Genomic DNA, 14,734 nt, shown 5'->3' with positions numbered 1-14,734 from the left:
TCTATGGGGACACCGCTACACTATCTCTCTATATGGGGACACCGCTACACTATCTCTCTATGGGGACACCGCTACACTATCTCTCTATGGGAACACCGCTACACTATCTCTCTATATGGGGACACCGCTACACTATCTCTCTATATGGGGACACCGCTACACTATCTCTCTATGGGGACACCGCTACGCTATCTCTCTATGGGGACACCGCTACACTATCTCTCTATGGGGACACCGCTACACTATCTCTCTATATGGGGACACCGCTACACTATCTCTCTATATGGGGACACCGCTACACTATCTCTCTATATGGGGACACCGCTACACTATCTCTCTATGGGGACACCGCTACACTATCTCTCTATATGGGGACACCGCTACACTATCTCTCTATGGGGACACCGCTACACTATCTCTCTATGGGGACACCGCTACACTATCTCTCTATGGGGACACATGGGAGGAACAGCTGTGTCTTTGTCTGCATCCTAAATTTAAGTGGAGCTGAATTGTCTTCCGTATCTAATAGTGGAGCTGAATGGCCTTGCTGAGGGGGGAAGGAAGAAAAAAATAGTTTTATAGTAAATGAAGTTGTCCTTCTGTTCAGTGCTGGTGGAACTAGCCTGGTGACTTTGGGACAAACATAACTATTTCTGTTTGTATTTTAGAGAGGCTGTATTTTAAGAGAGGCTGTATTTTAAGAGAGGCTGTATTTTAAGAGAGGCTGTATTTTAAGAGAGGCTGTATTTTAAGAGAGGCTGTATTTTAAGAGAGGCTGTATTTTAAGAGAGGCTGTATTTTAAGAGAGGCTGTATTTTAAGAGAGGCTGTATTTTATTAAGAGGCTGTATTTTATTAAGAGGCTGTATTTTATTAAGAGGCTGTATTTTATTAAGAGGCTGTATTTTATTAAGAGGCTGTATTTTATTAAGAGGCTGTATTTTATTAAGAGGCTGTATTTTTTAAGAGGCTGTATTTTTTAAGAGGCTGTATTTTTTAAGAGGCTGTATTTTATTAAGAGGCTGTATTTTATTAAGAGGCTGTATTTTTTAAGAGGCTGTATTTGAGAGAGGAAGTGACCCCCTCCTGCTATAGTGCATGCTGTGTAATATATAAGTGTTGTCTCCTCTCTCTGCAGGCCCTGGTGTGTCCCAACCAGCTCTATGAGGTGGTGTTTGAAGAAGAGATCAACAAGACCAGCATCTCCATCAGGCTCTATGGAGGAGCACTACTCAGTCAGTACACACACACACACACACACACACACACACACACACACACACACACACACACACACACACACACACACACACACACACACACACTACTAACTTCCTTGTGTTGTTCATCTGCATATGGTACATATACACTGTCACACACACACACACACACTTGTGATGTTCTCTATTCTTCCCACTATATTGGTGTCCTCTCTGTCCCCTCCCACATGTCCGTGTATTTGGATGCTTTATGCAAGGCCTTCATGTGTCTCTGTCCCCGTCTATATTACCGGTGTATTTGGTTGCTTTATGTAAGGCCTTCATGTGTATCTCTGGCCCCGTCTATATTACCGGTGTATTTGGATGCTTTATGTAAGGCCTTCATGTGTATCTCTGTCCCCGTCTATATTCCCGGTGTATTTGGTTGCTTTAAGCAAGGCCTTCATGTGTATCTCTGGCCCCGTCTATATTACATTTACATTTAAGTCATTTAGCAGACGCTCTTATCCAGAGCGACTTACAAATTGGTGCGTTCACCTTATGACATCCAGTGGAACAGCCACTTTACAAACAGTGCATCTAAATCTTTTAAGGGGGGGGGGGGGGGGGGTCAGAAGGATTGCTTTATCCTATCCTAGGTATTCCTTGAAGAGGTGGGGTTTCAGGTGTCTCCGGAAGGTGGTGATTGACTCCGCTGTCCTGGCGTCGTGAGGGAGTTTGTTCCACCATTGGGGTGCCAGAGCGGCGAACAGTTTTGACTGGGCTGAGCGGGAAGGTGTGCAGGTGTGCACGTATTACCGGTGTGCACGTGACTAACTGTAGAGTTATAATAGAGTGCATGTGACCACAGAAGAGCAGGACGAAGACATCTCTCGGACAGATATAGACGTGCACGGACAGATATAGACGTGCACGGACAGATATAGACGTGCACGGACAGATATAGACGTGCACGGACAGATATAGACGTGCACGGACAGATATAGACGTGCACGGACAGATATAGACGTGCACGGACAGATATAGACGTGCACGGACAGATATAGACGTGCACGGACAGACGGTGTATCATTAGACGTACTTCTGGTCGGACACTTCATTGTCGTGTGCGGCGGCTTATTTAATGACACGTTTAATTGGAGCGTTTCTAGTCTCGCTCTTTGGCGCCGACGGCACAGCGATAGATGCAGGCTGTACACGTGTGCCTTGCCGTTACTGCCCTCCACGCCACAGGAATTGTATTGAAGATTGAAGAATTGATTATTATAATCGCATTCATTTGACAATAAATCACACCAGTCAGTCGGGTGCAGTCAGCCAGTCAGCCAGTCAGCCAGTCAGCCAGCCGGCCAGCCGGCCAGCCGGCCAGCCGGCCAGTCGGCCAGTCGGCCAGTCGGCCAGTCGGCCAGTCGGCCAGTCGGCCAGTCGGCCAGTCGGCCAGTCGGCCAGTCAGTCAGCCAGTCAGCCAGTCGGGTGCAGTCAGCCAGCCAGCCAGTCGGGTGCAGTCAGCCAGCCAGCCAGTCGGGTGCAGTCAGCCAGCCAGCCAGTCGGGTGCAGTCAGCCAGCCAGCCAGTCGGGTGCAGTCAGCCAGCCAGCCAGTCGGGTGCAGTCAGCCAGCCAGCCAGTCGGGTGCAGTCAGCCAGCCAGCCAGTCGGGTGCAGTCAGCCAGCCAGCCAGTCGGGTGCAGTCAGCCAGCCAGCCAGTCGGGTGCAGTCAGCCAGCCAGCCAGTCGGGTGCAGTCAGCCAGCCAGCCAGTCGGGTGCAGTCAGCCAGCCAGCCAGTCGGGTGCAGTCAGCCAGCCAGCCAGTCGGGTGCAGTCAGCCAGCCAGCCAGTCGGGTGCAGTCAGCCAGCCAGCCAGTCGGGTGCAGTCAGCCAGCCAGCCAGTCGGGTGCAGTCAGCCAGCCAGCCAGTCGGGTGCAGTCAGCCAGCCAGCCAGTCGGGTGCAGTCAGCCAGCCAGCCAGTCGGGTGCAGCCAGCCAGCCAGTCGGGTGCAGCCAGCCAGCCAGTCGGGTGCAGTCAGCCAGCCAGCCAGCCAGTCGGGTGCAGTCAGCCAGCCAGCCAGCCAGTCGGGTGCAGTCAGCCAGCCAGCCAGCCAGTCGGGTGCAGTCAGCCAGCCAGCCAGCCAGTCGGGTGCAGTCAGCCAGCCAGCCAGCCAGTCGGGTGCAGTCAGCCAGCCAGCCAGCCAGTCGGGTGCAGTCAGCCAGCCAGCCAGCCAGTCGGGTGCAGTCAGCCAGCCAGCCAGCCAGTCGGGTGCAGTCAGCCAGCCAGCCAGCCAGTCGGGTGCAGCCAGCCAGCCAGCCAGCCAGTCGGGTGCAGCCAGCCAGCCAGCCAGTCGGGTGCAGTCAGCCAGCCAGCCAGCCAGTCGGGTGCAGTCAGCCAGCCAGCCAGCCAGTCGGGTGCAGTCAGCCAGCCAGCCAGCCAGTCGGGTGCAGTCAGCCAGCCAGCCAGCCAGTCGGGTGCAGTCAGCCAGCCAGCCAGCCAGTCGGGTGCAGTCAGCCAGCCAGCCAGCCAGTCGGGTGCAGTCAGCCAGCCAGCCAGCCAGTCGGGTGCAGTCAGCCAGCCAGCCAGCCAGTCGGGTGCAGTCAGCCAGCCAGCCAGCCAGTCGGGTGCAGTCAGCCAGCCAGCCAGCCAGTCGGGTGCAGTCAGCCAGCCAGCCAGCCAGTCGGGTGCAGTCAGCCAGCCAGCCAGCCAGTCGGGTGCAGTCAGCCAGCCAGCCAGCCAGTCGGGTGCAGTCAGCCAGCCAGCCAGCCAGTCGGGTGCAGTCAGCCAGCCAGCCAGCCAGTCGGGTGCAGTCAGCCAGCCAGCCAGCCAGTCGGGTGCAGTCAGCCAGCCAGCCAGCCAGTCGGGTGCAGTCAGCCAGCCAGCCAGCCAGTCGGGTGCAGTCAGCCAGCCAGCCAGCCAGTCGGGTGCAGTCAGCCAGCCAGCCAGCCAGTCGGGTGCAGTCAGCCAGCCAGCCAGCCAGTCGGGTGCAGTCAGCCAGCCAGCCAGCCAGTCGGGTGCAGTCAGCCAGCCAGCCAGCCAGTCGGGTGCAGTCAGCCAGCCAGCCAGCCAGTCGGGTGCAGTCAGCCAGCCAGCCAGCCAGTCGGGTGCAGTCAGCCAGCCAGCCAGCCAGTCGGGTGCAGTCAGCCAGTCGGGTGCAGTCAGCCAGCCGGGTGCAGTCAGCCAGTCGGGTGCAGTCAGCCAGCCAGCCAGCCAGTCGGGTGCAGCCAGCCAGCCAGCCAGCCAGTCGGGTGCAGCCAGCCAGCCAGCCAGTCGGGTGCAGCCAGCCAGCCAGCCAGTCGGGTGCAGTCAGCCAGCCAGCCAGTCGGGTGCAGTCAGCCAGCCAGCCAGTCGGGTGCAGTCAGCCAGCCAGCCAGCCAGTCAGTCAGTCGGGTGCAGTCAGCCAGCCAGCCAGTCGGGTGCAGCCAGCCAGCCAGTCGGGTGCAGCCAGCCAGCCAGCCAGTCGGGTGCAGTCAGCCAGCCAGCCAGTCGGGTGCAGTCAGCCAGCCAGCCAGCCAGTCAGTCAGTCGGGTGCAGTCAGCCAGCCAGCCAGTCGGGTGCAGCCAGCCAGCCAGTCGGGTGCAGCCAGCCAGCCAGTCGGGTGCAGTCAGCCAGCCAGTCAGTCAGTCGGGTGCAGTCAGCCAGCCAGTCAGTCAGTCGGGTGCAGTCAGCCAGCCAGCCAGTCGGGTGCAGCCAGCCAGCCAGTCGGGTGCAGCCAGCCAGCCAGCCAGCCAGTCGGGTGCAGCCAGCCAGCCAGCCAGCCAGTCGGGTGCAGTCAGCCAGCCAGCCAGTCGGGTGCAGTCAGCCAGCCAGCCAGCCAGTCAGTCAGTCGGGTGCAGTCAGCCAGCCAGCCAGTCGGGTGCAGCCAGCCAGCCAGTCGGGTGCAGCCAGCCAGCCAGTCGGGTGCAGCCAGCCAGCCAGTCGGGTGCAGCCAGCCAGCCAGTCGGGTGCAGCCAGCCAGCCAGTCGGGTGCAGCCAGCCAGCCAGTCGGGTGCAGTCAGCCAGTCAGTCAGTCGGGTGCAGTCAGCCAGCCAGCCAGTCAGTCAGTCGGGTGCAGCCAGCCAGTCGGGTGCAGCCAGCCAGCCAGTCGGGTGCAGTCAGCCAGCCAGCCAGTCGGGTGCAGCCAGCCAGCCAGTCGGGTGCAGTCAGCCAGCCAGTCGGGTGCAGTCAGCCAGCCAGTCGGGTGCAGTCAGCCAGCCAGTCGGGTGCAGTCAGCCAGCCAGTCGGGTGCAGCCAGTCGGGTGCAGTCAGCCAGCCAGTCGGGTGCAGTCAGCCAGCCAGTCGGGTGCAGTCAGCCAGCCAGCCAGCCGGGTGCAGTCAGCCAGCCAGCCAGCCGGGTGCAGTCAGCCAGCCAGCCAGACAGTCAGTCGGGTGCAGCCAGCCAGTCGGGTGCAGCCAGCCAGCCAGTCGGGTGCAGTCAGCCAGCCAGCCAGTCGGGTGCAGCCAGCCAGCCAGTCGGGTGCAGTCAGCCAGCCAGTCGGGTGCAGTCAGCCAGCCAGTCGGGTGCAGTCAGCCAGCCAGTCGGGTGCAGTCAGCCAGCCAGTCGGGTGCAGCCAGTCGGGTGCAGTCAGCCAGCCAGTCGGGTGCAGTCAGCCAGCCAGTCGGGTGCAGTCAGCCAGCCAGCCAGCCGGGTGCAGTCAGCCAGCCAGCCAGCCGGGTGCAGTCAGCCAGCCAGCCAGACAGTCAATCGGGTGCAGCCAGTCAGTCAGCCAGCCAGCCAGTCGGGTGCAGCCAGCCAGTCGGGTGCAGCCAGTCGGGTGCAGTCAGCCAGCCAGCCAGCCAGTCGGGTGCAGTCAGCCAGCCAGCCAGTCGGGTGCAGTCAGCCAGCCAGCCAGTCGGGTGCAGTCAGCCAGCCAGCCAGCCGGGTGCAGCCAGCCAGCCGGGTGCAGTCAGCCAGCCAGCCAGTCGGGTGCAGTCAGCCAGCCAGCCAGTCGGGTGCAGTCAGCCAGCCAGCCAGTCGGGTGCAGTCAGCCAGCCAGCCAGTCGGGTGCAGTCAGCCAGCCAGCCAGCCGGGTGCAGCCAGCCAGCCGGGTGCAGTCAGCCAGCCAGCCAGCCGGGTGCAGTCAGCCAGCCAGCCAGACAGTCAGTCGGGTGCAGCCAGTCAGCCAGCCAGCCAGTCGGGTGCAGCCAGCCAGTCGGGTGCAGCCAGTCGGGTGCAGCCAGTCGGGTGCAGCCAGCCAGTCGGGTGCAGCCAGTCGGGTGCAGTCAGCCAGTCGGGTGCAGTCAGCCAGTCGGGTGCAGCCAGTCGGGTGCAGTCAGCCAGTCAGCCAGCCAGCCAGCCAGCCAGTCGGGTGCAGTCAGCCAGCCAGCCAGTCGGGTGCAGTCAGTCGGGTGCAGCCAGTCATTTAATGTTGTGTTGGTCCTGCTCACTTCAGGGTTCAAATAGTATTTGTTTTCTTTCAAATAGTTTTAGCTATGTTTTTAATTGAGCTTGCCTGGCACCGTAGAACTAATGGAGTTGTCTGAAAAGTGAACCCAGGTCTATTTCTCTTAACATGTTCTGGTGACTATGACACCATAGACAGAAAAGTAGAGCGAGAGATCTAGTAAGGTTTATATAACAAGCCTACTGTGAGATAAACATAAATCCCACTGTTGGAACCTGGGTATACTAAGGTCGTTATGGAGAAGTAGTGAAATTAACCGGGGACCACGAAGGTCATTATGGAATCAAATCAAGTTGTATTTGTCACATGCGCTGAATACTACAAGTACCTTACGGTGAAACGCTTACTTACAAGCCCTTAACCAACAATGTAGTTAGAGAAATAGTTAAGAAAATATTCGCTAAATAAACAAACAGTTCTAATAAAAAGTAACACAATAATGAGGTTCTGTACAGGGGGTACCGGTACCGAGTCAATGTGGAGGGGTGCAGGTTAGGTGAGGTCATTTTTACATGTAGGTAGGGGTAAAGTGACTAGTTAATGACTTGGGTGACTGGTGACTTTGACAAAAAATAAGTGGCCTTCCTAGAAATATATTTTGGACATTTCAGAAGGTCTTGAGAACGTTGAAATACAGCGCATTCGGGAAAGTATTCAGACCCCTTGACTTTTTCCACATTTTTGTTACGTTACAGGCTTAAGTATTCAGACCCTTTACCCTTTACAGCCTCATCTTCCTGAGTATGACGCTACAAGCTTGTCACACCTGTATTTAGGGAGTTTCTCTCATTCTTCTCTGCAGATCCTCTCACTCTGTCAGGTTGGATGAGGAGTGTGAGATCGGGTTCAAGTCCGGGCTCTGGCTGGGCCACTCAAGGACATTCAGAGACTTGTCCCGAAGCCTCTCCAGCATTGTCTTGGCTGTGTGCTTAGGGTCGTTGTCCTGTTGGAAGATGAACCTTCACCCCAGTCTGAGGTCCAGTGTGGAGTGTCATAGAGATTGCGTCATCTGTGGATCTGTTTGGGCGGTATGTGAATTGGAGTGGGTCTAGGGTTTCCGGGATGATGGTGTTGATGTGAGCCATGACCAGCCTTTCAAAGCACTTCATGGCTACTGACGTGAGTGCTACGGGTCGGTAGTCATTTAGGCAGGTTACTTTCGCGTTCTTGGTCACAGGGCATCTGGTGGTCTCCTTGAAACATGTATTACAGACTCGGTCAGGAAGAGGTTGAAAATGTCAGTGAAGACACTTGTCAGTTGGTCCACGCATGCTCTGAGTACACGGCCTTATAATCCATCTGCCCCGCTGCCTTGTGAATGTTGACCTCTTCCCAAGGTCATTCTGGAGAAGTAGTGAAATTAACCGGGGGCTACTAAGGTCATTCTGGAGAAGTAGTGAAATTAACCGGGGACTACTAAGGTCATTATGGAGAAGTAGTGAAATTAACCGGGGACTACTAAGGTCATTATGGAGAAGTAGTGAAATTAACCGGGGACTACTAAAGTCATTATGGAGAAGTAGTGAAATTAACCGGGGACTACTAAGGTCATTATGGAGAAGTAGTGAAATTAGCGTTATACTCAGGAAGATGAGGCTGTAAAGGGTCTAAATACTTAAGGCTGTAATGTAACAAAAATGTGGAAAAAGTCAAGGAGTCTGAATACTTTCCCGAATGCGCTGTATATCAACGTTCTCAGGACCTTCTGAAAATCCGATCTTGCTAGGGGGCCCCCAACCAAATCTCCCATGGCAAAAACCTCCCTCCCTCTAGGGGGCCCCCAACCAAATCTCCCATGGCAAAAAGTATAGAATTGCAGGAAATTATACACCCTGTAGGTCGGGGCCCCAAATGAGGTAGGCCGGCCTAAACTATAACCCATGACCTCTGACCCCCCCCCCCTCCTGGTCTGTCCCTCATCTCGTGGAATGGGTTGTAAAACACAAGAGAAGTTCATCATTCAATGGACTAAACTATAACCCATGACCTCTGACCCCCCCCCCCCCCCCCTCCAGGTCTGTCCCCCATCTTGTGGAATGGAGTGTATGCACAAGAGAAAGTCATCATTCAATGGACTAAACTATAACCCATGACCTCTGAACCCCCCCCCCCCCCCCCCCCCAGGTCTGTCCCTCATCTTGTGGAATGGAGTGTATGCACAAGAGAAGGTCATCATTCAATGGACTCTGCTCAGCGAAGCATGCTACTTTGCTGTCCAGTTTATAGGTGAGATCACATTTATTTCATATTGGTATTTAATATATAAATTCATGCTTATGATGCAAACCTATTACCGTATATATTATTATTCAATGAACCTTATTTGCTGTACGTCATGCTGTCCGTTTTGCCCACCATCTTCCGATTGTGTATACGCTAACAGCTCCCTCTAGTGTTGGAGACGCAGTAGTACTGTTTGGAGTCTGGATCAGCTACCACAGTCTCATGACTCGTCATAGTTATTACCGATGAGGGATTATATCTCCATGACTGAGGGTCGTCCGTTATCTATCTATCAATTAGTCAGTCTGTCTCTTTATGTGAGAGAGGGAGTTTTATTATTTATTTATTTTTACTGTTGTCTCAACCCTTGTCTTGTTGCAGTTACGTCGGTCACCCTGGTGGAGATGGGCTCGTTTCCCAACGCTGCCATCCTCCTCCTCCTCAGCCGGGTGCTCTTCCTCCTGGTCACTCTCTTCTATTACTACCACCTGGGGAGAGGACGACCCAAGAAGATCTGAGAGGAGGGAGGGGAGGAGAGAGGACGACCCAAGATGATCTGAGAGGAGGGAGGGGAGGAGAGAGGACGACCCAAGATGATCTGAGAGGAGGGAGGGGAGGAGAGAGGACGACCCAAGAAGATCTGAGAGGAGGGAGGGGAGGAGATTAGACGACCCAAGATGATCTGAGAGGATGGAGGGGAGGAGAGGACGACCCAAGATGATCTGAGAGGAGGGAGGGGAGGAGAGAGGACGATTTGAGAGGGAGAGGACGACCCAAGAAGATCTGAGAGGAGGGAGGGGAGGAGAGAGGACGACCCAAGAAGATCTGAGAGGAGGGAGGGGAGTAGAGAGGACGACCCAAGATGATCTGAGAGCAGGGAAGGGAGGGCAGGGGATGGAGGCCCACAGGGTGGGGCTCGGCTGAGTTAGGTTGTTTGGGAGGGGAGGGGATGGAGGCCCACAGGGTGGGGCTCGGCTGAGTTAGGGTGTTTGGGAGGGGTGGGGTGGGGTGGGTGCTTTCAAATATTTAATTCCAGACGGAGCTGTGGTTTATTGATTGAAGAGAAATGTTCACAATGTCGCAGCTAGAAATGTAATGTGTAGAGCTGGCATTATTCACAGTTCTACATGACAAACCGTCATAGCAGATCGATACATTACATGTATAACGTTCTGTAAGGTTGCACCTTTCTGATCAGGGATGTGGTGTGGGCGGGGCTTACCAGGGATGTGGTGTGGGCGGGGCTTACCAGGGATGTGGTGTGGGCGGGGCTTACCAGGGATGTGGTGTGGGCGGGGCTTACCAGGGATGTGGTGTGGGCGGGGCTTATCATGGGTGTGGTGTGGGCGGGGCTTATCATGGGTGTGGTGTGGGCGGGGCTTATCATGGGTGTGGTGTGGGCGGGGCTTATCAGGGGTGTGGCAGGGGCTTAACAGGGATGTGGCTGGGACGTGGGAGGGGCTTGGTCCATCCAGCCCCATTCTACTGTATGTTAGACTCCAGATGTTTTTAATAACCAGTCAACACACGGTGGTCTCTTTTGTTCTCTATATGGAAATGAGAAAGGGTCTGATTGTGAAAGTGGGAGATTGTTGTCCTCCTCCAAATACTGTACTCTACTTGTGTGAAGGGTGGTTCTGTGTAAAAAAAGAGGGAAAAAAAGTGTATTCATTTGAAGTGATGTTTTTCTTGTACAGTACCTCCCTTCCGCCCAGTCACGTGACTTAGTGCTTACATCCCAAACAACACCTTATTCCCTATACAGTGCACTACCTTTGAGCAAAAGTAGAGTCCTATGGGCCCTGTTCAAAGTAGTGCACTGTATAGGAAATAGGTAGTTTTTTGGGGGGACCGATCCAAGATGTACAGAGCAATTTAAAACACTATACTGTATTAGTATGTAGTCATTTGAATGTTTTTTGTTGTTCTAATGTGATCTTTTGGTAGTTTCATTTTGAATATACTGTTGTCTCAAGGACCAAGAGTTTGTAAGTTTAAAGATGTTCAATTTTTATGGTGTTGGTTGGTTGACGTTGTTTCTGTCTCCTGTGCACTAAGGTGAAACATGGATATCTTTGCTCTCTCTCTCTCTCTGTCGCTTGTTTATCTGCTTCTATCAGCTGTTCATTTAACCAGCAGAATGTCCGTTATAGGTAGAAGACAGCTGGTAAAGTAAAATAGAATCGGACTAATTCAAATACAATTACTAGAACAGACATTTCAAGTCGACCGTATTCTATGTGTATGATCAGACCTGCTGCCCTCGTCTCTAAACTGAAAGGTGATCAGACCTGCTGCCCTTGTATCTAAACTGAAAGGTGATCAGACCTGCTGCCCTCGTCTCTAAACTGAAAGGTGATCAGACCTGCTGCCCTTGTCTCTAAACTGAAAGGTGATCAGACCTGCTGCCCTCGTCTCTAAACTGAAAGGTGATCAGACCTGCTGCCCTCGTCTCTAAACTGAAAGGTGATCAGACCTGCTGCCCTCGTCTCTAAACTGAAAGGTGATCAGACCTGCTGCCCTTGTCTCTAAACTGAAAGGTGATCAGACCTGCTGCCCTCGTCTCTAAACTGAAAGGTGATCAGACCTGCTGCCCTCGTCTCTAAACTGAAAGGTGATCAGACCTGCTGCCCTCGTCTCTAAACTGAAAGGTGATCAGACCTGCTGCCCTCGTCTCTAAACTGAAAGATGATCAGACCTGCTGCCCTCGTCTCTAAACTGAAAGGTGATCAGACCTGCTGCCCTTGTCTCTAAACTGAAAGGTGATCAGACCTGCTGCCCTCGTCTCTAAACTGAAAGGTGATCAGACCTGCTGCCCTCGTCTCTAAACTGAAAGGTGATCAGACCTGCTGCCCTCGTCTCTAAACTGAAAGGTGATCAGACCTGCTGCCCTCGTCTCTAAACTGAAAGGTGATCAGACCTGCTGCCCTTGTCTCTAAACTGAAAGGTGATCAGACCTGCTGCCCTCGTCTCTAAACTGAAAGGTGATCAGACCTGCTGCCTCATGGTGAAGCCATTGACCAGCTGACAGACTGGTATAATGTGTGGATTAGCGTCTATGTATATATATATATTCTGTCCTTAATGCTGGGTCAGAACACTGAGGGAGGTCATAGGTCCGCTTTTCAGTCTGTCCAATGGGCATAGAGAACACATACTGTACATAATAGAGATGCCTCATCCGCTAACGTGATATTGAGAGTGAGCTTACAATATGAAGCGCTGTCGGGAATAGACATTGTACAGGGATGATAACCTTTTTAATTCAGCAAGTTTCTGTCAAGAGGTTTGACTTGAAGGTCACTTCCACTCCAAAACGATCATTTTTGGGGCGTTTGTTTCATTAGTCCACTGTTGTTACAATCCCCCAAAAATGTTTTCAAGATATAGATACTTTGAAAACGCTAATTGTCACTTGCCACACCATCAATATATTTATACTGTAGGCCTACTGTATAATTACACTGAAATATTTAGTATTTATGGTCAAGTTTAACTTGAACATTGTGTAGGCGAATCAAATGTTATTTGTCACATGCTTCATAATAACAGGGGTAGATTAAAGTAAGCATTTCACTGTTAGTCCATACCTGTTGTTTACAAAGCATATGACAAATAACTTTTAGATTTGAATCCTACAGCCATCTGGTTATAGGTTCTCTCCTTCTGTATGTTCACGGTTGGGCATAATGTCAACATGGTGATGTACTTTCGATGTGACCAGCAGAGCAATGCCAGTGTTAGTCAGCAACGTCTTTATTGGTGGCACGGCACACTTTTATACACACCATATCTATCTTTAGTCTTGCCTTAAACTTTTCAAAGAACAGTCACCGACCAACGTGCAAATTCACTTGATGCTTGTACATGTAAATAAAGTAGCCGTATACTGTATCACTGCTGTGTGGTGTAGTTATTTTGAACAGAACAGGAAACGTTTGATTTTTAAAAAATAAAAAATTAAAGTCCCATTCTGTGATTTTTAAAGATCATTTAATGATCAGTAACTTGTTGTCTGGGGTCTAAGTCTTGCATTTGGAAAGTATTCAGACCCCTTGATTTTCCCCACATTTTGTTACATTACAGCCTTATTCTAAAATGGATTAAATGTTTTTAACCCCCCCCCCCCCTCAATCTACACACAACCCCATAATGATAAACCAAAAACGGGTTTTTAGACATTTTTACATTGTATTAAAAATATAAATATTACATTTACATAAGTATTAAGACCCTTTACTCAGTACTTTGTTGAAGAACCTCTGTCAGCGATTACAGCCTCAAGTCTTCTTGGGCATGATGCTACAAGCTTGTCACAACTGTATTTGGGAAGTTTCTCCCATTCTTCGCTGCAGATCCTCTCGAGCTCTGTCAGGTTGGATGGGGAGCGTTGCTGCACAGCTATTTTCAGGTCTCTCCAGAGATGTTCGATCGGGTTCAAGTCCGGGATCTGGCTGGGTCACTCTGACTTTCAGAGACTTGTCCCGAAGCCACTCCTGCATTGTCTTGGCTGTGTGCTTAGGGTCGTTGTCCTGTTGGAAGGTGAACCTTCGCCCCAGTCCTGAGGGCTCTGGAGCAGGTTTTCATCAAGGATCTCTCTGTACTTTGTTCCGATCATCTTTCCCTCGATCCTGACAGGTCTCCCAGTCCCTGCCGCTGAAAAACATCCCCACAGCATGTTACTGCCACCATCATGCTTCACCGTAGGGATGGCGCCAGGTTTCCTCCAGACGTGACGCTTAGCTTTCAGGCCAAAGAGTTCAATCTTGGTTTCATCAGACCAGAGAATCTTGTTTCTCATGGTCTGAGTCCTTTAGGTGCATTTTGGCAAACTCCAAATGTGCTTACAAGTGCCTTTTACTGAGGAATATCTTCCATCTGGCCACTCTACCATAAAGGGCTGATTGATGGAGTGCTGCAGAGATGGTTGTCTTTCTGGAAGGTTCCCCCATCTCCACAGAGGAACTGTAGACCTCTGTCAGAGTGACCATCGGGTTCTTGGTCACCTCCCTGTCTGGGCGGCCAGGTCTAGGAAGAGTCTTGGTGGTTCCTAGCTTCCGCCATTTAAGAATGATGAAGGCCACTGTGTTCTTGGGGACCTTCAATGCTGCAGAAATGTTTTGGTACCCTTTCCCAGATCTGTGTCTCGACACAATCCTGTCTCGGAGCTCTATAGACAATTCCTTTGACCTCATGGCTTGGTTCTTGTTCTGACATGCACTGTCAACTGTGGGACCTTTACATAGACAGGTTTGTGCCTTTCCACATCACGTCCAATCAATAGAATTTACCACAGGTGGATTCCAAGTTGTAGAAACATCTCAAGGATGATCAATAGAAACAGGATGCACCTGAGCTCAATTTCGAGTCTCACAGCAAAGGGTCTGAATACTTATGTAAATTAAAGTTTAATTTGCAAACATTAAAAAAAAAAAAAATAATAATAATTTTTTGCTTTGTCATTATGAAGTCCACTGCATTATGGGGTATTGTGTGTGTAGATAATGATTTGTATTTATGTAATCCATTTTAGAATACATCTGTAACATAACAAAATGTCAAGGGGTCTGAATAATTTCTGAATGCACAGTATGTGGATTTGTGATATTTGTGGTGTTTTGATGTTAGACAATTGCATGTGGTATAGTCCTTTTGTGTACTGAAATATGACACATGTAAATGCATCTTTTGTAGCACATTTATACTAGTAGTACACAGGTCTGATCATGCATGGTCGTGTTAATTTAAAAAATATATATATTTCACCTTTATTTAACCAGGTAAGCTAGTTGAGAACAAGTTCTCATTTACAACTGTGACCTGGCCAAGATAAAGCAAAGCAGTTCGACACATACAACACAGAGTTACACATGGAATAAACAAACATACAGTCAATGATACAGTAGAGTCAACGGTGACAAA

General features: G+C 51.7%; 1 protein-coding gene across 2 annotated transcripts in view; it reads left to right on the top strand.

The window, feature by feature from the left end:
* The window catches only part of LOC129861919 (tumor protein p53-inducible protein 11-like), a 113,513-nt gene extending 100,807 nt beyond the window's left edge, over positions 1 to 12,706 (top strand). For both annotated transcript variants that reach the window (XM_055933110.1, XM_055933109.1), the window contains 3 exons: positions 1,141 to 1,237; positions 8,714 to 8,815; positions 9,194 to 12,706. In XM_055933110.1, the coding sequence (XP_055789085.1) occupies positions 1,141 to 1,237; positions 8,714 to 8,815; positions 9,194 to 9,330 (336 nt within the window). In that variant the 3' untranslated portion in view covers positions 9,331 to 12,706. The remainder of the gene's footprint in view (positions 1 to 1,140; positions 1,238 to 8,713; positions 8,816 to 9,193) is intronic.
* Positions 12,707 to 14,734: the final 2,028 nt, after the last annotated feature.

The sequence above is a fragment of the Salvelinus fontinalis genome, chromosome 9, assembly GCF_029448725.1.
Source record: "Salvelinus fontinalis isolate EN_2023a chromosome 9, ASM2944872v1, whole genome shotgun sequence".
NCBI lineage: Eukaryota > Metazoa > Chordata > Actinopteri > Salmoniformes > Salmonidae > Salvelinus > Salvelinus fontinalis.
Note: the sequence above shows the minus strand (reverse complement) of the source record. Positions and strands in the feature narration are given on the sequence as shown.